The sequence below is a fragment of the Sceloporus undulatus genome, chromosome 1 (assembly GCF_019175285.1).
Source record: "Sceloporus undulatus isolate JIND9_A2432 ecotype Alabama chromosome 1, SceUnd_v1.1, whole genome shotgun sequence".
Lineage (NCBI taxonomy): Eukaryota > Metazoa > Chordata > Lepidosauria > Squamata > Phrynosomatidae > Sceloporus > Sceloporus undulatus.
In genome coordinates this window covers 313,988,618-314,015,994 of record NC_056522.1, presented here as the reverse complement: position 1 = coordinate 314,015,994, position 27,377 = coordinate 313,988,618, and the positions used below count along the sequence as shown (strand labels likewise).

Sequence of the window (27,377 nt, the reverse complement as noted above, 5' to 3'; positions counted from 1 at the left end):
AATTATTATTAAGAAGGCTGGAGGGAGAGATGGAACTCCCACAATTCAATAGCCTCGAGCCAAGGACCCCCAACAAACTCCAGCTCCCATAATAATAATACTTTATTTTTAAAATAATAATAATAATAATTTATTATTTTATAATAATAATAATAATAATAATAATAATAATAATAATAATAATAATTTAAGTTGTTAGTTTGCTGAGGCACCAGAGCTCTCTGGCAGAGAAGGCTCAATGTCTCAGGACACTGCAGTTCCCAGAATTTCATAGCACTGAGCCAGGATCGTTAAACTGGCATTAAAGTGGATTATTTCCCCAGTGTGGATGCAACCTAAGAGAAGGCAACTGCTACAAAGGGAAGGAGAGATGTAGATGAGGAGAATGACAGGAGAATAGATGTAGATGTAGATGTGGATGAAATGGATCAGGGCTCTGACACGGAGGACCCTTTGAATTTGGCTGCCAGGGATGGGAAAATAGAAGGGAGGAAGAAAGGTGCAGCTGTCATTCCCGAGAAAGTGGAGGGGAAATAGCTGTCATTCCCGTGAAAGTGGAGTCAGGCTCCCTTCTTCACCCCGGAAGTGCAAAGGTTCAGGATGCCTTCAGGGCCCCACTGAGCATGTGCAAGGGTCCCAATTCAAATAGTTGAATCCCCCATGGTATGCACCGGTGTGGAAATACAATTTGCACTCACTCCGCTGTCCCTGAATCCGCATCACGTGACTTGCCTTGGATTCGATTCCCCCTCAGTTTGGAAGGCCAACAGAAGGGCAACCAGGTGTAATAAAACAGTCACATTATAACGTCAATCTGCATCATTCTACCTGCACTCACCCCTGATCTTAGCTCCAATAACTTCAGTGTGATAAGGTCCTATGTTTAGTCATTTAGATTGCCTTGCAGGTCCCCCAATGGGGAAATAGACTAGTTTACCTAGTTTTATTATTGAATAATTGGAGTAATATGCAATTAAGTGGAATTAACATATTAAATTCAGTCACACATTTTCATTACAATCAGTGGAACAGCAAAGCAAGGCGAAGTGTGTGACATCTCTGAGGAAAGAAAAAAATACCCTTCTAACGTTTGGAGGCTAACCAAACTTATTCCTCCTCCCTGGATGATATTACTTCCTAATTCTATTACTGTTGTTGTGAATTTTTTTCTGTACAAATGATTATATAATTTAAAAATGTAGAATATATGTCCAGGTCTTAGGAAAGAAGTAGCAGGGAAAAGAAAGCTGAGATGAGAGTTTAGAAAAGTTACTAGGGATGGAGAGGAAGGGAGTGGTAGTCAAAAAAGGATGTTTTCCAAACTCCATATGGAGAACAATTTGGTATCCAATTTTTTACAACCATTACCTTGAGGTCCCTCTCAGTCTTCTGCTTCTCAGCTGTCAGTTCGGAGAGTGAGTTCTGCAAGGCCTGTGATTGGGAAGAATAGAATTCTCGCTCTTCCTCTAGAGCTCGGGAACGTTCTTCATTCTCCTTCATTCTGTCAATCAATATAGGAAAAGAGATGAATTGTCTTCAGCCTATACCACTTTCTCCATTTCCTACTTATGGTGACTTTCTATCATTGGGTTTTCTGAAGCTGAGTGTGTGACTCCCAAAGGTCACCCAGCGGGTTTCCATGGCTGAATAGGGAATCAAACCCAGGTCTTCAGAGTCACAGGACTTCATCACACAGGGGGAAATTGGGGGGAAATTTGGGGGTTTAAACAGTGATTATCCCATGAAAATTGTGCAATCATGATTAAGATTTTCACACACATTAAAGCATCATTATCCAGGGAATAACCAGCAACAAATCATTCACGGGATTTCCTGTGAATGATTTGTTCCTGGTTATTCCTGGGATAATGATGCTTTCATGGTGACATCATGTGAAAAATTTTAATCACGATCACATGATTTTCACAGGATAATCAGTTTAAACCCCCAATTTTCCCATATGATAAAGTCCATAGTCCAACAAACCACTGCACCATGCTGGCAATTATATAGCTTCAAACATTTCACAGATGAAAACACATATGGCTGAGGATCATCAGAGCACAGTGAATACAGCGTGGGACAAAAGCTTTTAATGAGGAAGAACATGGAAAATTACTACTTTAAGCAAAGAAACTTAGAATTTATGTACAGTAGTGAATTAACAAGGGGAGTTGGCGTGGGGGGACAACTGAGGCTATTGGGAAGGGTAAGACAGTTCCTCCTCTCCTCTCCCTCCTCCTGAGTAAATTGAGTGCAAACTACATATGCATTGAAAGTTTGCAGCAACTGAAGTAAGCAGAGGATTAAAGAAGAAAGATCAGGGAGAAAAAAGCAGGACATTTTAAAAGCAGCTGAAAATTTGGGACAGCAGGGGATTAACTGGTACCATCCCTGCCAAATTGGGTATTGAAAGCCCCTTATGACCTTTGGGGGGGCACAAAGGGTTTGAATATATATTGCCACAACCCTGCCACAACCCTGAAAACCCTTTGTCCCCCCCCCCCCAGGGCATAAGGGGCATTTCCCCCATAATTTTGGTACTCCCAAGACATTTTAAGCCCTTTTTGCAACTGGCGTGACCTGGAAGTCGCGTTCCTATTCTCAAAAAAGGCCTCCCCTAGGCTTAGGATGGCCCAAACCCTCCCCAAAAGATAATAAAATTGCAGAGCTATGGCAATTAAATGTAGCATAATAGCACTATAATTAAGTAGCATGAATGGGCCCTTGATCTAAGGTCATGCATCTGCAGAAAATTCAGAGGTGCAGAGCAAGGTCCCAGTTGCAATAACTTGGCAACCCTGTCCAGAGCACATTAACCTCTCTTGCTTCCTCACCTTTTCTCTGCCAAGAGCTTCTCCTCCAGCAGCTGGTGCATTTTTTCTTCAATGTGGTGCAAGCTGCTGTGCAGACCCCCTGTAGCATCAGGTTGCTCACTCGGGCTAGTTGGGGGTGGCACCTGATTTTCATTCTCTTCCAGCATTTCCAGAGTTCGCTGTTTTTCCAGGGAGAGTTCCTTAGAGCCCACACAAACAGATTAAACAGTAGCCATTTCCCCCACCTTTCTCTACTTCCCATGTCTCATCCTTCCTGGATTGGTTACTCTTTAAAACATTTTATAAACATGTATAAGAAATGGAAAAAGGGGGAAATCACAAAAAAGGATTCAAAGAAATAGCAGGCATTTGTAGGGGTAAAGTCAGAAAAGCTAAAGCACAGAATGAACTCAGGCTTGCTAGAGAGGTTAAGAACAACAAAAAGGGCTTTTTTGGATATGTCCGCAGCAAAAGGAAGAAGAAGGAAACGGTAGGGCCACTGCGTGGAGAAGATGGCAAAATGCTAACAGAAGACAGAGAAAAGGCAGAATTACTCAACACCTTCTTTGCCTCAGTCTTCTCAGAAAAGGCAAAGGGTGCTCAACCTGAGGATAATGGAGCAGAGGACAGGATAGGGGCATTTCAGTACAGAATAAGTAAAGAGATAGTAGAGGAATACCTTATTAATCTAAATGAATTTAAGTCTCTGGGACCAGATGAACTCCATCCAAGGGTATTAAAAGAACTGGCAAATGTAATATCGGAGCCATTGGCAATAATCTTTGAAAACTCCTGGAAAACAGGAGAGATCCCAGCAGACTGGCGGAGGGCAAACGTTGTCCCCATCTTCAAAAAGGGGGGAAAAGAGGATCCCAACAATTATCGTCCAGTTAGTCTGACATCAGTACTAGGAAAGATTCTGGAGCAGATCATTAAACAGAGAGTCTGTGAACATCTAGAAGGCAATGCCATAATCACAAAAACTCAACATGGGTTTCAGAGAAACAAGTCATGCCAGACAAACCTAATCTCTTTCTTTGATAAAATTACCAGCTTGGTAGATGAAGGGAATGCTGTGGATATAGTATATCTTGATTTCAGTAAGGCCTTTGACAAAGTTCCCCATGACATTCTTGCAAACAAGCTTGTAAAATGTGGGCTAGACAAAGGAACTGTTAAATGGATCTGTAATTGGTTGACCGGCCGAACCCAAAGGGTGCTCCACAATGGCTCCTTTTCATCCTGGGGAAAAGTGACCAGTGGGGTCCCACAGAGCTCTGTCCTGGGCCCAGTGCTATTCAACATCTTTATCAATGACCTGGATGACAGAATTGGAAGCATACTTATCAAATTTGCAGATGATACCAAATTAGGGGGAATAGCTAATACCCCAGAGGACAGGATCAAGATTCAAAATGACCTGAATAGACTAGAAAGCTGGGCCAAAGCTAACAAAATGAAATTCAACACGGAGAAATGTAAGGTATTGCACTTAGGGCGGAAAAATAAAATGCACAGATATAGGATGGGTGACACCTGGCTGAATGAAACTACGTGTGAAAGGGATCTAGGAGTCCAAGTAGACCACAAGTTGAACATGAGTGAACAGTGTGATGCGGCAGCTAAAAAGGCCAATGCTATTTTAGGCTGCATCAATAGAAGTATAGTGTCTAGATCAAGAGAAGTAATAGTGCCACTGTATTCTGCTCTGGTCAGGCCCCACCTTGAATATTGTGTCCAGTTCTGGGCGCCACAGTTCAGAAAGGACATTGAGAAACTGGAGCGTGTCCAAAGGAGGGCGACAAAAATGGTGAAAGGTCTGGAAACCATGCCCTATGAGGAACGACTTAGGGAGCTGGGGATGTTTAGCCTGGAGAAAAGGAGGTTAAGAGGTGATATGATCGCCCTGTTTAAATATTTGAAGGGAGGTCATATTGAAGAGGGTGCAAGCTTGTTTTCTGCTGCTCCAGAGAACAGGACCCGGAACAATGGATGCAAGCTGCAGGAAAAGAGATTCCACCTGTATATTAGGAGGAACTTCCTGACAGTTAGGGCTGTTCGACAGTGGAATGCACTCCCTCGGAGGGTGATAGAGTCTCCTTCCTTGGAGGTCTTTAAACAGAGGCTGGATGGCCATCTGTCAGGGATGCTTTGATTTGGATTTCCTGCATGGCAGGGGGTTGGACTGGATGGCCCTAGTGGTCTCTTCCAACTCTATGATTCTATGATTCTATGATTCTATGATTCTATGATTTCAAAGCCAACAATTTGCTTACAGTGGTATGTAAACTGAGATTGCCACATTTCCCAGGCAGAAATTTAGCTTTTCATCATCTTATTGGGGAGAAGGTTTCCCTGTTTAATTTCCATCTGCCATGCAACTTTTAAACCAAAGAGGGCCATAGTGTGGTCTGCAGGAGGCCCTTTGATTCCACTTTTGTAGCCCCACAGGACACAAGTGGCTCCTGGATTTCACTTCTGTGGTCCCACTTTCCTGTATTTTAACAGTTACACACATATGTACCTTGCTAGTGCTGACAGCATTTGAGAGGACATGACATATTCTTTTTAAAACAATTTCTGCTTGATGAAGAAGCCAATGAAGCTTTGAAAATTTACATGATGGAATTTGTTCATTTTGACTAGCCAATAAAGGCATCATTCTGCTGTGGATTTTGGATTTTGTTTTATTTTGCTACATGGTCAACATAGCTACCCCTGAATATGAGAGGATACCATACATGAAATGTTTTCTATACAGAAATGCAAAGAAGAGCAACAGTTTTGAAAACATATTTTCAAGAATGGCAATTAAAATACCAAATTGTCAACCCCCCCCCCCCCCGCCACTGCCCCACAGGGCCAATGAGCCTAAAGTAACAAAAGCAAGCAATCCTTTCTTTAATATGGAGATATTCAGTGATGGCAAAAACTTTGATCATTCATCTAAAACTGTGAAGGGCAAACTAGCCCAGCTAGAAAGCTGGCAATTTTCAGAACACTTCCAGTCAGTAAACTTGTTTATAAACAATGATAAGTGCGAGATTGTGAATAATAATCCTGAACATACACATTACAAACAATAGGAATGCTAACACATTGCCACAACTCTCCCTCTGAGTGAGGGCTTGTGGCTCTCCAGATGGTGGACTACAGATCCTGTCAGTCCTGGCAGTGGTGAAGATCTCTGGGAACTGCAGTCCAGCTCCCCAACAACGGAATGGCTACAGTGGAAAATTTTTGCATCCTTCATTTGTACAGGTCTCCATTTGCATGCTATATGTAAGAGCTAATCCTACAGATGTACTAAAAGAAAATTAATTCTCCAAGTGCCAATTATTGTGCAACCAAAATACTATCATAAATACACATTGGCTTAAGGGAACCCCAAGATTTACTGCAACATCCTACCCTCGTTTTACTAAAATAAAAATTAGTAAAAAAATCTAAGGAAAAAGATTCAAAAACAGTCTAATGTGGACTAAGCAAACTCAGTGGGTACAGAATATGGTTCATCTGATACTGTTGATGGAATGAAATATTATAGAAGAGGAAAAGGCTGGCTGACTGACCCTCTGAACAGGAGCACGGCATGCTGAAAGATTTTGAGATTGCACTTATTCTTATTAACATTTCCAAGAAGATCAATTACTAAATGTTATTATCAAGAGCAAAATCAGGTACCTACTTACTTCCAATGATTTTTGCAATGTTTCTGTCAGACTTCGGAGCCCTTTCTTTTCCTCCTCCACTCCTCTGAGAGACCGGGCTGTCATTTCCAGCTCCCTGTGAAAGAAACATGAAGAAATTGTTTCAGGCCCCTAAAACTTTGTTATACAGTAGTATTGGTTATTAGTATTAGGTTTACTTTCTCTCCAGGAAAGCCCCCGTGCCTGAAACACCTATACAACATCTAAAAATGCAGAAGATGTGTTTGTTTCTACCTCTGCATCTCCATGTTAAGGAAAACTCTGGCTATAGGAATTTCTGTATTATATGTCTCTGTGTATGTGCGTTCAAGTCACCTGTCGACTTATGGAGACCCTCATGAATTTCATAGGGTTTTCTCAGGCAAGGAATCCTCAGAGATGGTTTTGTCAGTTCCTTTCTTTGAAATATAGCCTACAGTATCTAGTTTTCACTGGCAGTCTCCCGTTCAAATACTAATCAGGGCTGACCAAAATCAGATGGGATCTGGTGTCTTTACAGTATTTAGATCTACCCTTAGGGTATGTTCAAGAGCTCAGCCTCCCTACAGAATATCCCTGCAACAAGTGGTGTATTATGCATGACTGTTATCAGAATAAAGATAGCAGACATCAGCACACACATTGGTTCCATGGATATAGTTCTGGGGGAGCAGTGTCCCACAAATAAAAATTTGTCCTGTCCTGCATCATGAAATGTTCCTTTTGTTCCAAAATTTCTAGCATTGCAATAACACAAAACTTCAATTGAACACTTGGGAATACTAGTTAGTACAAAGGAGGTAGACAAAATTAACCAAGGGAATGCAAACATACCAAACATAAGACATCTAGATGTGAAGTTTTCAGTATCACATTCTCCACAATGCTAAAAATTTTGGGACTAAGGAAAATTTGGGGGGCAGGGACAGAATTCTTATTTTGGAGAGGAATGCCCTCACTTTGCATCTCTGTTGCTACACACTGACTGGTCCCTACAACTTAAAGATGAAGACTGGGAAAGGCCACTCCTGATAACCTGGTAGTCAGAGACTTGCTGCTGTCCATAATGACCAATAACCATTAAAGGGTCCATGGAAAAGCAGGTCTTTTGGACTTATCTGTCAGGAACCCCAGCCAACATGGAGGGGGCTGACAGCTGTGGTACAAAAACAAACAAACAAAAACACCAAAAACATTTTTCCATGCTCAGGAAAAAAGGAATTGGTAGGAATTTGTACAGTCCCTTCTAGCACTAGAACTTTTATGAGTACAAGCCTGGTTCCATGGCAAGGACTTTAAGTGAAAGCTTACAAAGTGAGGGATCCCATGAAATCTATCCTAGGGTGACAATAGAACGACTTAGGGTTTTTTTGCGGAAAGAGGGGAGAAGGATTCTTCACAGCAAAGATACATTACCGTTTAATCTGCTCTTGTTCCACCCGCAGATCTTGCACCACTTCCTCAAATTGCTGCTTCTCTGCTTCCAAGACTTGGTTGAGACGTTCCAAAGCCTTAAAAGAAGAAAAGGCAGGTGGAATCCAAAGGGCTACAGAGTTTATGTCTCCAGCTGACACTTCTTTCAGGATTTATTCACCCAATAGAGATTCCTCCACAGAAAGCCTTTCCATATGGAATGCAACACAAAACTCACATGAACATCTCCATGCAATGAATGCAGTCTATGAACAAAGTGTATATATGCAGATGTAAGGAAGTCAAAGCCAACCACACCGTTGCTGGGTATGTCTATAAATAGCACAAAATAAACAACTCAGACCTCATTTGCACTGCAGAAATACTGGAATATAGTTTTCACCACTTTAACTGCTATTGCTCAAAGCCATGGAATCCTGGGATTTGTAGTTTGTTATGGCACCAGAGCTCTCTGACAGAGAAGGCTAAATATCTCACAAAACTACAAATCTAGGTATTCCATTGCATTGCACCATAGCAGTTAAAATGATGTCAAACTGCATTATTTCTGCAGTGCGGATGAAGCTTCAGTGATCAGCCATGAGTCAACATCTATATTATTTTCCTCCTCCTTCTCTCTTTCCCCTGTTGGTGCTCTTGGACATCTCAAGCTTTCGATACCATAGACCATGGTATCCTTCTGGAACATATGAGGGAGTTGGGTATTGGGGAAATTTGTACAGATCCTTCTAGCACTACTGATCTACAACTCCCATCATCTCCAGGCCAGCACCGTCAGTGAAGATGGTAATAGTAAATCAAACACATTTGGAAAGAAACAGGTTGCATCTCAGCCCTCTGTGAGTGGGATTTGGGTAGCAAATACCATTCAATTCCATGGTGTTCTGTGAAAGTCTTGCCATACTGAATATAACAAAAGAATGGAAATGATGTTAACAAACCTCTTTCTGCTCCCTCTGCAGACACAGCTCCTCTGTCTCTTCCATAAGTTTATCTGCAAACACACAGACAGAAATTATAGCAGTCAATAGCAGAAAGCTTCACAGAAATTCACTAGACCCAGAATGCAATCGACTGTGATAAATGTACCATTGCTTCTTATATTGAGCTGCATGTTGATCTGAGAGACTGCAGTTATGAGACTGTTTTAACGCAGACTTCCCCAACCTGGTGTACTTCAGATGTTTCCCACCATCCTTGACCTTTTGTCACGTTTGCTAGGGAAGATGGGAGTTGAAGTCAGATACAAGTGGAGGCCATCCAGTAGGGGAAGGCTGTTTTAAGTAAATAAGATAAATAATAATATAAAACTTTTATTTCTATCCCGCTTTTTGTTAAAACAATCAAAGCGGCTTACAATATTAAAAGAATACAACAATATAAAAAAGATATTACCCCCCTAAAAAGAATTAAACAGCTTAAGATTAAAATCACATAAACAATTAAAACAATCGTGGTGGGCAGAGTCATCACATATGTGTGTGGGGTCGTTACATGGCCGAGTAGTTTATTCTGGGAAGGCCTGCCGAAACATATCTGTTTTAACAGCTTTCTTAAAGCTATCTAGATTGGCAATTTGATGGTGTTCTTCCCTTTAATCAGTTGTCAGGGAAAAAAATATTATAAATGGCTACTATTGATTGGTTTTCCCTCATCACCATGCTAAATTTTATAACTTCTCATTAGATCCATCAAACTTAACAAATGTGTCTGTGCATGTACCTTTAGGTAGCCTGTTGACCTATGATGACCTTATGGATTTCAAAGGAATACTCAGAATTGGTTTTGCCAGTTCCTTCCTCTGAAATAGAACCTACAATTCCTGGTATTCATTGGCGGTCTCCCATCTAAGTACCAACAAGGGCTGACCCTGCTTAGCTACAGAGATCAGACAGGATCTAGTACCTTTAGGGTGTTTAGGTGACTTACATTAACAGATGCGAAGGGGAATATATATATATATATATATATATATATATATATAGACAGAGGAAGATCAACAAGGAAGGTGCAGAGACAATCCAATCCATGACTAAAGGTAGCAGTGACAATCATGTGCCCCTGCAGATAGTGTTGGGTTGTAATTACATCAGTCTTTGTCAGCATAGCCAGTGGTGAGGAATGGTGGGAGATGCAATCCAAGAGCACTTGGTGAACCACATGATTCCTACCCCTTTTCTAAGAGGTGATAATTTTGTTAATAAATGTGGGTGATTTTGAAAAAAAAGCAGACATCATTTGAAGTTCCAGTGCAAATATGGGTTTGTGAATATCTGCCCAATGAACAAGCAAGTGGTAAGGAAAGTGCTTAATGTTTCCCACACCTGAGCATAATCTGTAAATTCATCTACAACAACCACAAGGTTAGAGGACCAGAAGTAGGAAAGAATGCAGGGCAGAGGGAGAAACATTTGCAAAAGTGCAAAAAGTCATAAGCCCTCTGCACACTATGTAATTATGGCTGCAACTCATGAAATCCTAGAGTATGGAGTTTGATGATGCACTAAAGGTCTCTGGATGAGTCTTCTGAAGACCTCTCCCTAAAGTTCAAAGCCCAGGTTTCCATAGAATATTGCCATGAGTCCATAAAGTGGAATCATAGTACTATAATTATTTATTGTGAAAGGACCCATAGACTCCCCCTCAACCATTTTCTCTTATAATTTTCCTCTCCACTTCTTCACATTCAAATTAATCTGGAGGCTGCAGTCACAAACAGAATAATATCTCTGAATCTAGGAACTGTCTGGATCCCTGAGATGCTCATCAACTCTGCTCTATTTTTGTCTGCTGTAATAGCTTATTATTAGAACATGCTGAACGAACTGAGGTTATTAGTTATAAGTAAGGTCTTGAAAGATACATAGATAAAAAGATTGTGCCTCTCAATCCAACTGTAGCTGGAGAAAAAAATTGCTGAGAAACGAGCTCTCTGCTCTGAATGCCCTCAGGTGCGGCGATTCATTTTTAAATAGTTTGCATCCCTACCTCCATTTCATGCACAGATTAATACATGCACAGAGAGAAATACACACATAACCTTTTGGAAAGCAGGAGGTGGGCACTTGCTTTTCTTTTCCCCATTTTTGACATTTTTTGTAATCTCTATGGCTGCAATCACACAGCAAAAATAATCCAGTTTGATACCTGCCATGGCTCAATGCTATGGAATTCTAGGAATTGTAGTTTGTTGTGGCACCAGAGCAGAGCTACAGTTCCTAGAATTCCATAGCATTGAGCCATGGCAATTAGAGTAGTGTCAAAAAGATTGTTTTTGCAGTGCGGATGCAGCCTATGTCCCCCAGAAAACCTTCCACTCCCTCCAGTGCACCAAAATTGCCCTCTCCTGATGCAGAAGGAAATGTTTGATGAGGCACTGAGGTCTGAAGCTACAGAAAAGTTTACAGGCTAAAACCGACAATTTGAATTTCTTCTGAAAATTAATTGGAAGTGAGCTAAGTGGGGTAGGGAGTAAAATACCCTCTAATTGTCTTGATTTGTCAGGGACAGTTCTGAATAAATCTTTCCCTTATTTTTACATATGCTTTAAAAATATTGCAGTTTCTCTCTCCTCTTCCCACTTTCTCCCTTTGTCCCCAACTTATGTAGTTGCTGGAAACTGAGTTCAAAGTCCAGAAGTAGTTTGCACTCAATTAACTCAGCAGGGAAGGAGGAGAAGAAGGAGTGGAATCTTGCCTTTCCCTGTGAAGTTAGGCAAAAGCAATCTGCTGCTGTCTTCTGGCTTGTGTGTTCTTCCTAAGTAATAACTTTTGCCATCTTGAACATGTTGTGATGTTGCTTAGCCACACATGTCCCAGTTTTTATCTGTGATATGTTAGCGGGTATGGGGTAATGACTGGTGTAATATGTTCATACAGCAATGCTGAAAGATGGCAATTGCCCTAATGTTAGTGGTACAGAAAATTGATTAGTAAAGACTCAGAATTTCTTTGTCCCAACCTAAATACTCCTGTTTCTCCTTGGCCAGCTGGAGTCCCTGAGCTTCCAGGCTCTCGATCATGGCTTCTCCCAACTGAGCATTTCTCCAGGTACTGAAAAACAAACATGTATGTCAACATATGAAAGAACAATAATGCCCTCCTTAAAAATCCTTCCATCAGATTTTATACATTTCCTTCCTTCTGTAGCTGTGAAGTGAGAGAAATCATTGTTCTCTGAGAAACAATGAGTGTTTGCAACGTTGCCTGCTCCACTATTATTAATAGAAACAGATAAAAGGTAAGATATCATGAAAATAAATTATCAACATTTCCATGAAACAGGGACTTCATTTCTCTCCAAAGGGCAAAGGGGCACTAAAAACACTGTTAAATAATTAGCAGTGCACCTTTGATTTTTCTCTTTCAGTTTAGAAGGCCCCAAACCTGAAATTTCTGGCTCTTATAACTCCAGCGATAAATCCCATCCAGCACTAGAACTCTGAAATGTTACTTTCTTCAGCTTACATTTCCAATAATTTTTCTGTCAGCATGGCCACTGGAAAAGTACAATTTCAAAGCTCTGAATATTTCTCATAAACCAGGGATCATAGAATCGTAGAATTATAGAGTTGGAAGAGACCACAAGGGCCATCCAGTCCAACCCCCTGCCATTCAGGAACCCTCCTTCAAAGCATCCCCTTTGACAGATGGCCATCCAGCCTCTGCTTAAAGATCTCCAAGGAAGGATACTCCACTACACTCCAAGGAAAGAGTGTGTTCCACTGTCAAACAGCCCTCACTGTCAGGAAGTTCCTCCTAATGTTGAGGTGGAATCTCTTTTGCTGTAGCTTGCATCCATTGTTCCGGGTCCTGTTCTCTGGAACAGCAGAAAACAAGCTTGCTCCCTCCTCAATATGACATCCCTTCAAATATTTAAACAGGGCTATCATATCACCTCTTAAACTTCTTTTCTCCAGGCTAAACATCCCCAGCTCCCTAAGTTGTTCCTCATAGGACATGGTTTCCAGACTTTTCACCATTTTAGTCACCCTTCTTTGGACACGCTCCAGTTTCTCAATGTCCTTTTTGAATTGTGATGCCCAGAACTGGACACAATATTCCAGGTGGGGCCTGACCAAAGCAGAATATAGTGGCACTATTACTTCTCTTGATCTAGACACTATACTTTTATTGATGCAGCCTAAAATTGCATTGGCCTTTTTAGCTGCCACATCACACCGTTGACTCATGTTCAACTTGTGGTGTACTTGGACTCCTAGATCCCTTTCACTCACATGTAGTCTCGTTCAGCCAGGTGTCCCCCATCCTATACAGTATAAGTGCAGCACCTTACATTTCTCTGTGTTGAATTTCATTTTGTTAGCTTTGGTCCAGCTTTCTAGTCTACTCAGGTCATTTTGAATTTTGATTCTGTCCTCTGGAGTATTAGCTATTCCTCCTAATTTGGTGTCATCTGCAAATTTGATGTGTTCACAAGAGGTGAAAAATGAGGCCATGGACCTCCACATAAGAATACGCCCCCCCCCTCCATTTAATTTTGCAATAATTTAAAAACTTCAGATGAGCATTGGGAAGTGCAGTTTATGCACCCAAAGAAAATGGGCAGGCAAAGTTAACAAGGGAATGTGAATGCAGTGAATACAACAGTTCTAGGTGTGAACAATTTTCAGTGTCTCATTCCCTGAAATAATAGAAATTTGGAGACTGAGGGAAAATTTCATTGTGGGGTAGAATTCTTATTTTGGGGCAATTCCCCACCCCAGTAGTTACACATCATCACAATCCTTCACAGGCACTCTCTTGTTGTGAAACCTGCCTGCTGAACCTACAGGTGGCCATATATCCTACTTTTCAGGGGTAGTCCTTAATTTCAAGGAATTTCTGCTTCAAGAACTACTCAGTCCAAATCTGGTTTTGTAATAAAGAAGCAGGAGGAGGAAAGTGTAGGCCTTTAAGATAGACAGAGAGCACTTGGAGAGCAGACTGAATAGTTGTACAAGTCTCTTGGTACAGTTGACTAAAAAGAGATGGATCTCTTTGCTGAACAGTTCTGCTGCAGATTGCCACTGTGCATGGTACCGTTTTGCTGAAACCACATTTTAAAAAAATGTTATTTGACCTTCACAAGCATGTTCTCCCAGCTTCTCACCTAATGAAGCAACCGCATGACTGCTGGAGCAAATCTTCCGAGCTATTTTAAACTTTCCTGGGCATCAAAGGTGCTCTTCAATGATTATGTGTTGATGCATGGATGGCACATGGCAGAGTCTCAGAGCAAGCAGGTTTGCAAATACTTGAAATCTAGTACAGTCCAGTGTTGGCCTATAAGTAAGCAGTCCTGGCCGTAGTTGGAAGGCTGGAAGCCATGGTCCAGAGGTAATGGAGTGGAAACAGCCACTAGTGACTGAGATAATTCTGTCAGAGCATGGAAAAGTTTTTGTATTGTGTTTTGAACTACAGCTCCTAAAATTCTCTAGTCACCATAGCCGGTGCCCATGCTGGCTGGGGGATTCTGGAAGTTGTAATCCAAACAAATACCATTCTCAAACTGTCATTCTGTTGCAGTCCAAGAAGTGGACAAGAAAGGACAGCATCCAAGCAACAAGTGGATCAGTCATCTCACATGGGCTGAATTACAGAGACCACAGAAATAAAAGGCAGGATTAGGTCTGACATGTCCTCCCAAGAATTGGGGTAGGGAAGAATTAGCCTTCTACCTGGACTACAATTCCCATAATCATTGCTGCATGGGGATTCTGGGAGCTGAATTCCAAAACATGTGGAAGGCTTTAGGTCTAAATCCAGTGGTAAATAGAATGCTGCAAGTCTATCAGAGTTCTTTGACAGAGCTGAATAGGCAACAATGGGCCAAAACTTGAATTATTCAGTTCAAGGCTCACAGCTGAGATCAGGATTCAGATTTGAGTTTTGGGTTGTATTCCACAAATTGTCAGTGCAGGATAAATGATCTAGACTCTGCTCTCCCAGCCATGTCTAATTTGACTCTTTATATTTTATAAGTGTTTATTTCACAATAAACAAAACAATGTTGAGAAAACCCCACATACTGACTAATATTGTGATTTCAGTGGGATTAGCAGGTTTTAGGACAACCTATTAACTCAGTTAATTTGAGTCTGTGAGAAAGAGAAAGGTAAGTCAAAGAGCTTTGACCTAACCAGATGTCACCAACTATCTTCCAGATCATTTGAGTCCATGATTGGATTAAATCAATCTCCTGCAACCTGGCGCCCCCCCACATTTGTTGGGCTACAACTCCCATCAGACCCAGTTGGCAAACGTAATGGCTGGGGAAGCCTTAACTGAAAAATACATTGTTTGTCATAGTGCTTGGCCAACATGGTATAGCTGAGATCTCAAGCATGCCACTACTGGCAGTACAATCCAATGCATGTTCTCTCCTATATCAATTTGACTTTGCCTAGTGGACCAGATGCCCCCAGAAGTGTGTCTAAACCAGATTGCTGTCTGGTTGGTGATGCTATGATGCCATGACTCATAGCTGGCTGGATTTTGATGGATAATCAATAAATTTGCCATCCTCGTATTTTCACTTGAGTGTCACATTCCTTCTCAAGCATGTATCCACACACAGACAGTTAACCTAAAATAAACCTCTTTAGGAGAAGAGAGCTGTTTTTAATTGTCTTCTCTAAGCCTTGATGGCTTCTGTAAGCCCTAATGGAATAAATCCTTTATAGCTGGGTATAAACAGTTGATATGAAGCAAACAGCCAAATTTAAGCAGCTTAGCTGTTTAGGCCTACAGGGCACTGAAAGTTCTCCATCTGTTTTGGGAGAGCCCACTCCATCCAGCTCCCTCACTAGTCCTTGCTTTGCCTGAATTCTCAAGAGCTAGAAAGAGTTTGTGGTGTACAGCAGGATGAAGGAGCAGTACTGTGGCCCTTCACATTTGCTGGGGTAAGAGAAGCAGGACCCTTATGAAAGTGGAAAAATTGGGGGGGAAACACCACTATTTTTTTTTACCTGAGGGAACACTTATCTAGGAATCTCTAGGTCCTTCAGTGCAACTCTGTGGTCAATATACACTGAAAATTGACCATAGAATTGCGCTGGAGGACCTACAAATCCCTAGAGAAATGTTTTCTCTAGGAATCTCTAGGTCTTGCAACTTTGTGGTCAGCTTCTGACAGAATTACAGTGGATGACCTAGAGATTCCTAAAGGTAAAGGCATTCCCTATTGACAAGGTTGCCAAGTCATGTCCAATTGTAGGGGGGGGTGTGCTCATCTCTGTTAGTAAACTAAGGAGCCAGTGTTGTCAGAGACTACTCTGTGATCATGTGGCCAGCATGAACACTGTTTACTGAACACTGTTTACTGAACACTGTTTACCTTCCCACTGAAGTGTACCTATTTATCTACTTGCATTTGCATGTTTTCAAACTGCTAGGTTGGCAGAAGCTGGGACTAGTGATGGCAGCTCTGCCCATCACATTGTGAACTGCCAACCTGCCAGTCTTGCAACCAATGGAGTCAACAGAGATTCCTAGAGAGAATGTATTACTCAAATCAATAAGCAAATCCACCAAAGTCAAAGCCAATAATGTGGAGGGTTGACTGCAGTTCCTCACATTATTAGAACTACGCTATGGAGAAAAGGCCAAGACCAACAGTGGATACAACCTGTAGCCATAAGCTGGAAAAAATTCTTTTTGGGACTACTACTCCCACTAATTGGCTATACTGAATGAGAGATGTGGAGGGAACTGCAATCCAAACTTCCCCTGAAGTTGCTCTCAGGGCAGTCCTAAAACCTGTGTTTGGTACTCCTAACAGGAACTCACTGAAAGCAATAGGAATAAAAAACAACAACCTGTTCCTAGGATTACAGGTGAATAGGGTCTCTCCCCCCAAAAAATAGCCATGTTTGTTTCAGTATAAAAAAGAGGGGTGGAAGGAGCCTAGCAACACCTTTACAATGAACAGATTTATTTTAACAAGAGCTTTCATGGATCCCAATCCACTTCTTCTGATGCACTTTTGGAATACAATGTTCAAGTCCCAAGTACTTATGCACAGTTACATACTGGTGGTGGTGAGATCAGAGTGTAGTGGCAAACACTTATGTGACATGTACTTTGCTTATGTATATATGTTTATTTATGGTCTTTGACCAAAACATCTCAAAGTTATAAAAACACTATCAATAAAAGCACTCTTACAAAGAACTAATAAAAATAAAAACAAATTAAAACCTAAATGCACATGTTTACAGGAAGCATTACACTCCAACATAAAGGAAACATAAAAGACTTTGCTTATGTTTTAAATGTTTTTAAAACTGTTTCTAATCTATGTTTCTAAACAGATCTATTATTTATTTTTATTTTTTTGTTTTAATAAAAACAAATAAAATATGGAAACTACACCAGGGCCAGAGATTGCCTATCCTGCACCATGGGAACTGCAGTCCAAAAACTACCATATCCTCCAATATTTCATAGATGAAAACTGGAACACATGTGACCAAGAAACATCAGAATGTGTTTGAGATGTAAACATTATTAATGAGAAAAAAGTACAAAAGAAGAGGTTGCAGCAACTTGCTTTTGCCTGAGCCTACTGGGAAGGGCAAGATGTACCCCCTTCTCTCCTCTCCCCTTGCTGAGTCCCCTTGCAAATCACGTTTCTATTTTGAACTTATTTGCAGCAACTGAAGTAAGCTGAGAGGACAAAAGGAAAAAGTGAGAGGAGGAAAGAGAAATTGAGACACTTTAAAGGCAGTTTAATAAAAAGGGGACAGCAGAGGATTAATCAGGACAATCCTGACCAAATTGGGACAGCTAGAGGGTATGCAACATCTAAAGGCCCACAGATTGTCCACTGCTGATATAAAACATTGCAGGAGCCATAGGGAAGTACTCAGAATTCAGGCTTGTTTGCATGACTGCTGGTTAGCTGGTAAATCAGTCTGACTCCATTTCCTAGGAAAAGCAGGATTTTGGCACGGAGCATGACAGGAACACGATGGGGCCCAGAACGCCAGTTTACCGCACAGCAGAACGCCGCCTTTGCCGCCGGGTGTTCCCATCGCGTTCCCATTGAGTTCCAGAGGGCACCATTTCTGGAGATGCTTTGAAACAGTTCCCAGAAATGGTGCCCTCTGGAACTCGATGGGTATGCCCGCTGGCAAAGGTGGTGTTCTGCTGTGCGATAAACTGGCGTTCAGGGCCCCATCGCGTTCCTTCATGCTCCGTGCATGGCCCCGCTCGTGCATGTTAGAATGCACCGGGGAACGTTTTAAACCCAATGCAATAAACTTCTGGGTCTTTTCATTAATGTGGCTCCCAGCCTTGGTTTCCCACTTGTTACTCTATGGTGACACCAGCATGTTGGATTCCCACATGTTGCTCCCTGAAGCTCCAGTCTGCATGACCAATGAAGAAGCTGTAGTCCAAAAATATCTTGGAATCCAAAGTTTGGAAACCTCTGATCTCATCCAGTACAGTAGTATCTACTCTGGCAGCTGAACATAGCTCCCCAGAGTTTTAGAAAGTCCTACTTAACAACATCACAGTACTGAAGACCAGACCAGACCTTTTCTTTTTTATTGAATAAACAAATAACACATGCAAAGCATATGCTCTACCACTGCACTGCAGCCCCAGCATGGAGTGTCAATAATAATCAAAATGCTTGTGAAGTCAAAAAGTCATGTCAGCTCCATTATACAGTTACTTTAAATGAAGGCAAGCATAATGGAGCTTGCTCACATACTTACACTTTTCCAGATTCCTGTAGCATCTCCAACCACTGGGTTTGTTCATATTCTGATTCTGCTGCTAGGACGATGTTCCCCTTATAAAAGAAATTTTTAAAAAAGATGTCTAAGAGGAAAATTGATGTAGATATGTAACTGCACCCTATCAAGAAAAAACAACAGCAGATACCTCATCTGTTCTTGCATTTGAAAAAGCAGCACTGTCTGTGGCTTTAGCAATAGCAAGTACATTCCTATACTGCTTATCAATGCAGTTAAGCACTCCCTAAGCAGTTTGGGAAGCATGCCAGGCTGAGTCAACCCAGAGCCCCTGGCTGGTATTGAACTCACAAACTTGTGGTTTGTGAGTAACTGGCTGCAGTACAGGCATTTAACCACTGCACCATCAGGGCTCTTTAGCTGTACTACAAAAGTAGTCACAAAAGGAAACATCCACTGAATTTGTGTAAAACAGAGACAAACAGGATTATTTGAGAAATTAAATTTTTAATACTAGTACATCCTAACACTTTATACATATATTCTGTTTTACACTAATTAGTAAAGCTTTTCCAAAGGAAACTTGGGAAGTATAGTTTGATTACAGATTCACACAACTATATTTCAGCAGTCTCAGGGTATGACTGGTAACTCAGTTTAAGCTAGTACACTCGTCCCCCGGGATACGAATGCGCCGCGTTACGAAATTTCCGGGTTACGAAAAAAAAATACAAAATAATTCCGGGTTACGAAGGTTTTTCCGGCTTGCGAAAAAAGTTTTGGTGCTTTTCGGCGCCATTTTGCACGGAATCGCGGCTTTTCCCCATTAGCGCCTATGGCAATTCGGCTTGCGAAAGACTTCCGGGTTACGAAAATGGCGGCGGAACGAATTAATTTCGTAACCCGGGGGACGAGTGTATCTAGAAACTGTCTCAGAGTCCTAGGAAGTTGAGGTACCTTGACTATTACCTCCCTTTTAGGAAGCTGTAATGTCAGAAAACACAAATCTGTGGTCAGAGCTGTGAGTGAATAAGAAAAAGCATGCTGGCAGAGAAAAAAGAAAGAATGGAACTGGCACTGCTACATATTTATCTTAAAGATCTATATTTCTCCCAGAATGTCCTTGCTTGTTCAGTTAACAGCTTATTGCAATATGGGAAAAGACATTAAGGTGAAAAGAAAAAGGTTAACTTTACATGGAAATCTTCATGTGAAATTTTCATGGCATAAGGCATATTGGGCTCATCCTTGGCTTCTACAATACAGCCTCCAAGAGGTATGACACCCTGGAAAGACACCAAAGATTTACACTAGTTGGTAGCAATCACCACCGAATAGTGACAGCATACAGTGAGAAAAAGTTAGAATCAACATGCATCTATCACAGTAGCTTCTGATTCATAACAAAACTGATAAAATGGAGGATAAGTTTGAATTTTAATGAGAAAATTGAAATAGCCAAAGAGTTTCCATACCTTACATCAAATATTAACCAGAACAAAGACTGCAGTCAAGAAATCAGAAGAAGACTAACATTGAGAAAGGCAGCTATGAAAGATTTGGACACGAATCTAAAGTGCAAAGATATAACTGTAAACACTAAAGTGAGGATAATCCAATCCCATCCCCATGGACATTATCAGCCAAGGGAAATTGGAAGTATAATCCAATGGCAATCCGAACGCAATCATGGGGTTTAACGTTATTACGTGATAGACTACCGCACACAATTTTGGGAAATGGGAAGTCAGTCCGAACGCAATCATGGGGTTTCACATTATTGCGTGAGAGGTGATCACATGCAATTTCAGGCAATGGCAAACTATTTTCGGGCAATGGGAAGTCAATTCGAACGCAATTCGAATTCACGTACATTCTCTGAACTAGCAAATTAACATGAATGCATTCTGGCCCCACTTTCTTTTCATTCAAAATTAAGAGAAATTCCTCCTGTGTGATAAACTCCCATGTACGGATATGAGAACTGAACAGAAAGCTAATAGAAAGAGAATCAATTCATTTGAAATGTGTTCCAGGAGAAAAGTGCTGAGGATACCGTGGATGGCCAGAAAGACAACAAATCTGTTCTAGAACAGATCAAACCCAAACTATCCCTGGAAGCCAGGATGACTAAAGTGAGACTGTCATACTTTGCCCACACCATAAACCATGATTCATTAGATAAGACAATGATGCTGGAAAAGGTAGAGGTCAGTAGAAAGAGAGGAAGGCCACACTCCACATGTTTAGACCCCCATCAGGGAGGCTATGGGACTGAGCCTGCAGGACCTAAGCAAAGTAGCTGAGGACAAGGGATCTTGGAGATGTTTCATCCACATGGTTGCCATGAGTCGAGGTTGACTTGAAGGCACTTAACAAGAAAGGCTCCACTTCAAGTCTCACTTCAGTCATTAATATCACCACTCCTGTGCAATGAGAGCTTGGAAAATGTATTCCTTTGAACTAAAACTCCCAGCATTCTCCAGTCAGCATGACCACCTGGGGAATCCTGGGAAGTGTAGTCCAAAATGGTAATTTTTGTATGTTCTGTCACTACAAAGGCAATAATATTGTTCTAATTCAGACAAATTTCCAAGATAGTGTATGTGAAATACTTTTTAAAGAATAAACAAACTTAATTGTAAGAAAGTTATAGTTTGAAGATACAGTTTATCTCAGGAAACCTCTTCTGACTAGGGAAGTCCAGATGGAGTTCCTTTTATTAGATCAAGCTGTTGCACAAGCCATAACCTCTCTCTGCCTCCATTATCCAAATATTAGTAACTTGATGGCTAGGCTACTGCAATACATTGTCTTGGAGTCTGCCTCTGAAAACTTCTCCAAAACATTGGTTAATGCAGAATTCAACAGCTAAGCTAGCAACTGGGACCAGTTATACTGACAATGTATGCTGTTCCCAGTTCTGAAACAGGTACATTGGCTGTCACTTCCATATAATACTTTAATAAATTAAATTGGGTTTGTAAATGGACTGACTTCTATAGCATGCCCATACTCAAAACATGGCATTTGTCAGTTTATCTGAGTTCTACCACTAGTATTAGGTAGCTAGTGATTAATAGGCTTTTTCTGTTATGGCATTTTCCCACAGGAAGGCTGATCTGGAGGCAATAATGTTTTCTTTTCAGTACCAGTCGAAATGTTTTTATTGGGCCAGTTTTTCTAACATGGATTGTGAGGAAACAGACTGAATGGGTTTTACCAAAGCTGTTGAGTTTTTGCACTATGTTCCTTAAGTTGTTGTTCTCTATTTTTCCATCAGCTGTCACTCTGCCAAAGTGGAATGGTCAAAGTGGAATGGTCAAAGTGGAATGGTCAAAGTGGCAGGTTACCACTGCCTCCTCCATGCCATTCAGCATCCATCATCTGAAGCAGTGGCCTTACTCTGCTCAAAGCATGGGCATGCATGGTACTTACCTTAGGGTGGATATTAAAGTAGCGATTGTTTTCAAAGTTCTTCTTTTCATTCTCAGCATAGTAAAGTAGAAAACTCTCCTTGATGATAAAGAATCTAAAAGAAAAATAAATACTGTATATACTCATGTATAGGTCTAGAAATTTTAGTCAAAAAACTGACCCAAAAAACCTGAGTTGATTTATCCATGGGTCAAGGTAAGTATTGTAATTTAATTCTTATTTTTTTAAAAGAAACAATTCCCTGATGAAAGGCAAGAGCATAACTTGTCATGGAAGCAGTGTTCCCCTCTTCTATCTCATCCTTCCAGCCTTTAGGATGAGCAGAAACAGTTATGCATACTGGAATTTGTAGGTTCTTTGGCATTGTTTTCCTTTGCTTCATCCTTTAGATCCTGTGTTACATGCCCCTAAGTTTTATCCTCGACTTATCCGTGGGTCATAGCAAAACCCATAATTTTGGCCCCTAAACCTGGCGTCAATTTATACATGAGATCGACTATAAGCTGAGTATATATGGTAGGAAGGATGACTAAACTTTATATAAAGCATTTTAATGCTACAATGTAGATCAGTATTGTTTGGATAATGAACCCGCTGAGGTACTGTATCTTTGTAGTTAGGAGATACTGTATAAAGAGTCAAAGTGACTAAAACCCCAAATGTATTTACAAACCTAAAGACACCATAAACCCTCTATGCAATGAAATTTTAATCTGATAATGTAACCCCTATGAATTATTGGTTGTCCAAAAGGGTGGGAGAACTCTTAGGAAGGGGCTGCACTTATTAACTGAATTCAGAAAGAGTGGGAAAGCTGGAACTGGACAGCAGCTGCAGTTGCTGGGGACAAGGATTAGGCCTTTTTCCTTTCCATGATGGTGGGACTGCATGCTCCTGTAAGGCTAGTAGCTATATTGATGACGGCAAAGCTGCTAGTAAGGTCTCCCATGTGAGGCAGGCTTTTATTGACAAGCCAGACTAAATGTGCCAAACATTTAGACTGTTACTACTAGGCAGCAGCACTATTGTGTGTGTGTGAGAGAGAAAGACACCAGCAGATGATTTCTCAGATACAATGGAGATTATTGCACGGGAGGCTTAGCATCCTCTTCCCATCATTAAATCAGGTTTAAGTCGTCCAAATCACACAATTAGGGTTCACACCCCGCACGCTTCTTCCATCCTTCTCCCATGCTTAAAGCATAATAGAACCATCCCCACATGCTTGTCTCATCAGTAAAGCATAATGGAGCTGTCATTTGATAATAACAGAAGTTCCCACTATTATCAAATGATGGCTCCATTATGCTTTACTGACGGGACAAGCGTGTATGTGTGTGAACCCCGATTGCACAATTTGGATGATTTAAAGCTGATTTAATGACAGGAGGAGGACACTAAGCCTCGTGTGTGATAATCTCCAATGGCAGTGGCACCATAGATAACATTTTTTGTACTGTGCAGAAGGAGGCACAAATCCTTTTTGAATGTCTTTTACCATGAAAATCCTATGAGACAATCCAAAATGAAACAAAAAATTGTGCCAGAAGATGAGACTCCCAAGTTGGATATCACTGAATGAGCTCCTGGAGTACAGCAGAGGACACCTACAAGTACTGTTTCCCATAGTGGAGGAATTCAAAGATATAGCCATGTTAGTCTGTAGAATCACTATGTAGAGAGATCTTATAGCACCTTTGAGACTAACTGAAATAAAGAAGTTGGCAGCATGAACTTTCGTAGATTCAGTCTATCTGAGGAAGTAGATTGAAGTCTAGGAAAGCTCATGCTGCCAACTTCTTTATTTCAGTTAGTCTCAATTAGCCCTGATTCCCATGGAGGTTTCTGTTAGCAAAAGGGAGGGGAGAAAGGGAAAAGAGGTCATACTTTGGGGAGGGGGCAGTAGAAGAAGAGAGAGACCGGAAGGGTAAGCAGGGACTAACTGCTGGGACTAACTGCTTAGGTCTGAGTGGGAGAATGAATCTCAAGTAAAAATTGTAGCAAACCAGGGACTGTCCAGCTAGATGGTTTAGGTTTTCATTTCTTTTGGAAAGGGGTTGGAAGACAGGGGTGGCAACAGATGGAGTTATAGAGTACTAGGTTCTGGGATATCCAGGAATTATCATATCACATATCACAACAATATTAAAATCACTGCACTGGTTGCCAATTAGTCTCTGGGCAAAGTACAATGTAAAGCTCTACATAGTTTGGGTCCAGGTTATCTATGGTGGGTTCTACACCGCCAAAAAGTACGTGCTTGGCATGTACTAGGGTTAGTAAGGGGCATCCTTTCTGGACGCCCCAACCCTAGTACATGTTGAGCATGTACAAAATGGCAGCGCCCATTCTACATGGGTGCCACCATTTTGATGTAGCGGACGCTTATCGTCCGCACGTCTTGGAGCCATTATGATGCCACAAGTGTGCCAATGGCGCTTTGCAGCATCATAATGGTGCCGCAAAAAGAAGCCGCTTTTTGCGGCTACTTTTTGCTACACGGAGGAGTCGCACAGTTTGTCTGCTGAGGTTCCTCCGCACAGCAAATGAGGGTGCCAGCAGACCGCCCTTTTGGGAGGTCTGTAAAGCACCTATGGGTAACCTCCCATATTATTTACCACATACACTCAGGTCCTCTAGTGGACATTTGCTTCAGTCAGAACTAGGTTGACAACTGTCATCTGCACTGCAGAAATAATCCAGTTTGACACCACTTTAACTGCCATGGCTCAATGCTGTGGAATTCTGGGAATTGTAGTTTTGTGAGACATTGAAGCTTTTTTTGTCAGATTGCTCTGGTGCCACAACTTTCTTCTGCGACCCCCTAGGCTGTGAAACAATCTGCCAGAAGAGATTTCTTACAATATGTTCAGCATACGTTGAATAGTTAGGGTGATAAGATGCAGCCTTGTCTGACCCCTTTGCCAGTCTGGAACCATTCTGTTTCATACTACTAACAGAAAATAGCAAAGACTTGGAACTACTGAAGAAAGTAAAGAAAGAAAGTGCAAAGGCAGATTTACAGTTGAACATTAAGAGAGAGAAAAATGACCACAGATATTTTTACATCACTTTAAAGAAGATGATGCGAACATTGAAATAGTTCAAGATTTTCATAACTTGCCTCAATCATTAATCAGAATGGAGGCTGAAGTCAAGAAATCAGAAGAAGGTTAGGACTTGGAAGGGCACTGCAGAAATAATCCAATTTGACACCACTTTAACTGCCATGGCTCAATGCTGTGGAATTCTGGGAATTATAGTTTTGTGAGACATTTAAACTTTTTTTTGTCAGAGAGCTCTGGTGCCACAACTAACTACACATCACAGAATTCCATAGCACTGAGCCATGGCAGTTAAAGTGGTGTCAAACCAGATTATTTCTGCAGTGCAGATGCATCCTATGAAAGAACTAGACAAGATGCTCAAGTGTAAAGATATGTAATTGAATACTAAAGTTAGAATTGTCCATGCTATCATATTTCCCATTCCTATGCATGGCTGTGAACATACTAAAATTTTGCTTTGGAATCATAAAGACTAGAAGCTTAATGCAAACTTCAGATTTACAGGGAGCCAAATTCTGGAATAGCATACAGATCTCCAGTGTTCCCTGTCATGTGTTGAAGAAGAGCCACAACTCTAAGAACATATGGTAAATTGAATCTTGGAGCCCACTGACAGGGTCTGGGGATCCAGAGCCTAAAGTGAAATGTAATTATCCCAGCTGGCAATTTGTTTTCGATATTCTGTATTCACAGCCACAAAAGGAACTTCGGAGCTTTGCAGTTTGTAATATTTCTTTAGGTGATGGGCTTGCTTGGCATTAATTGCCCCCTATATTTCAGAGTGATTCTAATTCTCCATCTTGGCAAAGGAAAGGCATTTTCTGTCTGAGTAGAATAAAGGCCTCTCCTGATTCATGTTCTAAAAGCTCTTGCTTGGGTAGCTGTTTTCTCTGGTTTCCCATAACTCAACCCAGAACCATTTCCATTAAGAGTGGCACAGCCAAGGGCAAACTACTCTATTTGCATCTCAATGTCAAAATGGCAGCTTGGAGACTCTCTGTAACATAGTTCAGAAAACACACATATTTACTAAATCAAATTTTCTGAGTCAACAATTGGATTAGCACAACAACAGCATACAGAACATTATATCATCCAGCAAAACATTCCTTGTTCCTACATGTCAGAAGCTAGTATCATGGTGGGATGGCTGGGAGCAAGCTTTCTGGGCACCGTGGGCCACCACTGGTTCCCTTCCCAGTGTCAGCTGGACTGCTCAGCTGGTCAGCCCACGTGCTCTCCAGAGCAGTGCAACCATGTCACAGGAGCCAAGGCAAAGGCAGGCAGGCAGGGCGTGTGCATTGCCATTCAACCAGCTCCAAACACAAACTGGAACAAAGAAGCAGTAGAAATGTCTTCCTTCTCTCTCCAGAATATCTCGGGGAAGGTTTAATGGATGGTGTATTGTTAATGGTTCAGTGATCATGTATTATTATTATTATTATTATTATTATTATTATTATTATTATTATTTTAAATCTAATAATCATAGAATCCTAGGGGTGGAAGAGACCACAAGGACAATCCAATCCAATTCCCTGCCATGCAGAAATACACAATATAAGCACCCTCGACAGATGTCTATCTAGCCTCTGTTTAAAGATCTCCAAAGAAGAAGACTCTACCACTCTCTGAGGGAATGTGTTCCACTGTCAAACAGCTCTTACAGTCAGGATGTTCCTTATAATGTTGAGGTGGAATCTCTTTTCCTGTAGTTTGAATCCATTACTCCATGCCCAAGTCTCTGGAGCAGAAGAAACAAGCTTGCTCCAGCCTCAATATGACACCCCTTCAAATATTTAACTATGGCCCGGTATAGACTGCCCAAAAAGGGCGGTCTGCCGGTGCCTAGTTTTGCTCCATGGGGAATCCGCAGCCTCCAGACTGCGGGACTTCCCCATGGAACAAAAAGAACATGCAAAAGGCAGGTTCTTCTTGCGGCGCGATTATGATGCCGCAGTGCACCAATGGTGCACTTGCGATGTCATAATGGCACTGCAACGTGTGGATGCTAGGCATCCTGCACGTAACAATGGCGGTGCCCATCTGTACAGGGCGCTGCCATTGTTACACCCTCGTCACGTGCTAGAGTTGAGGCACGTGTTGGCGGAGTGCCCTCAGCCAACCCCTAGCATGTGACGAGGGCACCCAATAGTCCCATCTATACCGGGCCCATGACTATCATGTCACCCCTTAACCTTCTCTTTTACAAACTAAACATACCCAG

General features: G+C 41.4%; 1 protein-coding gene across 1 annotated transcript in view; it reads right to left on the bottom strand.

The window, feature by feature from the left end:
• PLEKHD1 (pleckstrin homology and coiled-coil domain containing D1) overlaps positions 1-27,377 on the bottom strand; it is a 55,881-nt gene that overhangs the window by 6,576 nt on the left and 21,928 nt on the right. The window contains exons 2-10 of the mRNA XM_042445716.1: positions 22,083-22,176; positions 19,841-19,930; positions 18,666-18,742; positions 11,900-11,991; positions 8,881-8,933; positions 7,922-8,016; positions 6,509-6,602; positions 2,838-3,016; positions 1,369-1,501 (exon numbers count right to left, since the gene is read on the bottom strand). Coding sequence (XP_042301650.1) covers positions 1,369-1,501; positions 2,838-3,016; positions 6,509-6,602; positions 7,922-8,016; positions 8,881-8,933; positions 11,900-11,991; positions 18,666-18,742; positions 19,841-19,930; positions 22,083-22,176 — 907 coding nt within the window. The remainder of the gene's footprint in view (positions 1-1,368; positions 1,502-2,837; positions 3,017-6,508; positions 6,603-7,921; positions 8,017-8,880; positions 8,934-11,899; positions 11,992-18,665; positions 18,743-19,840; positions 19,931-22,082; positions 22,177-27,377) is intronic.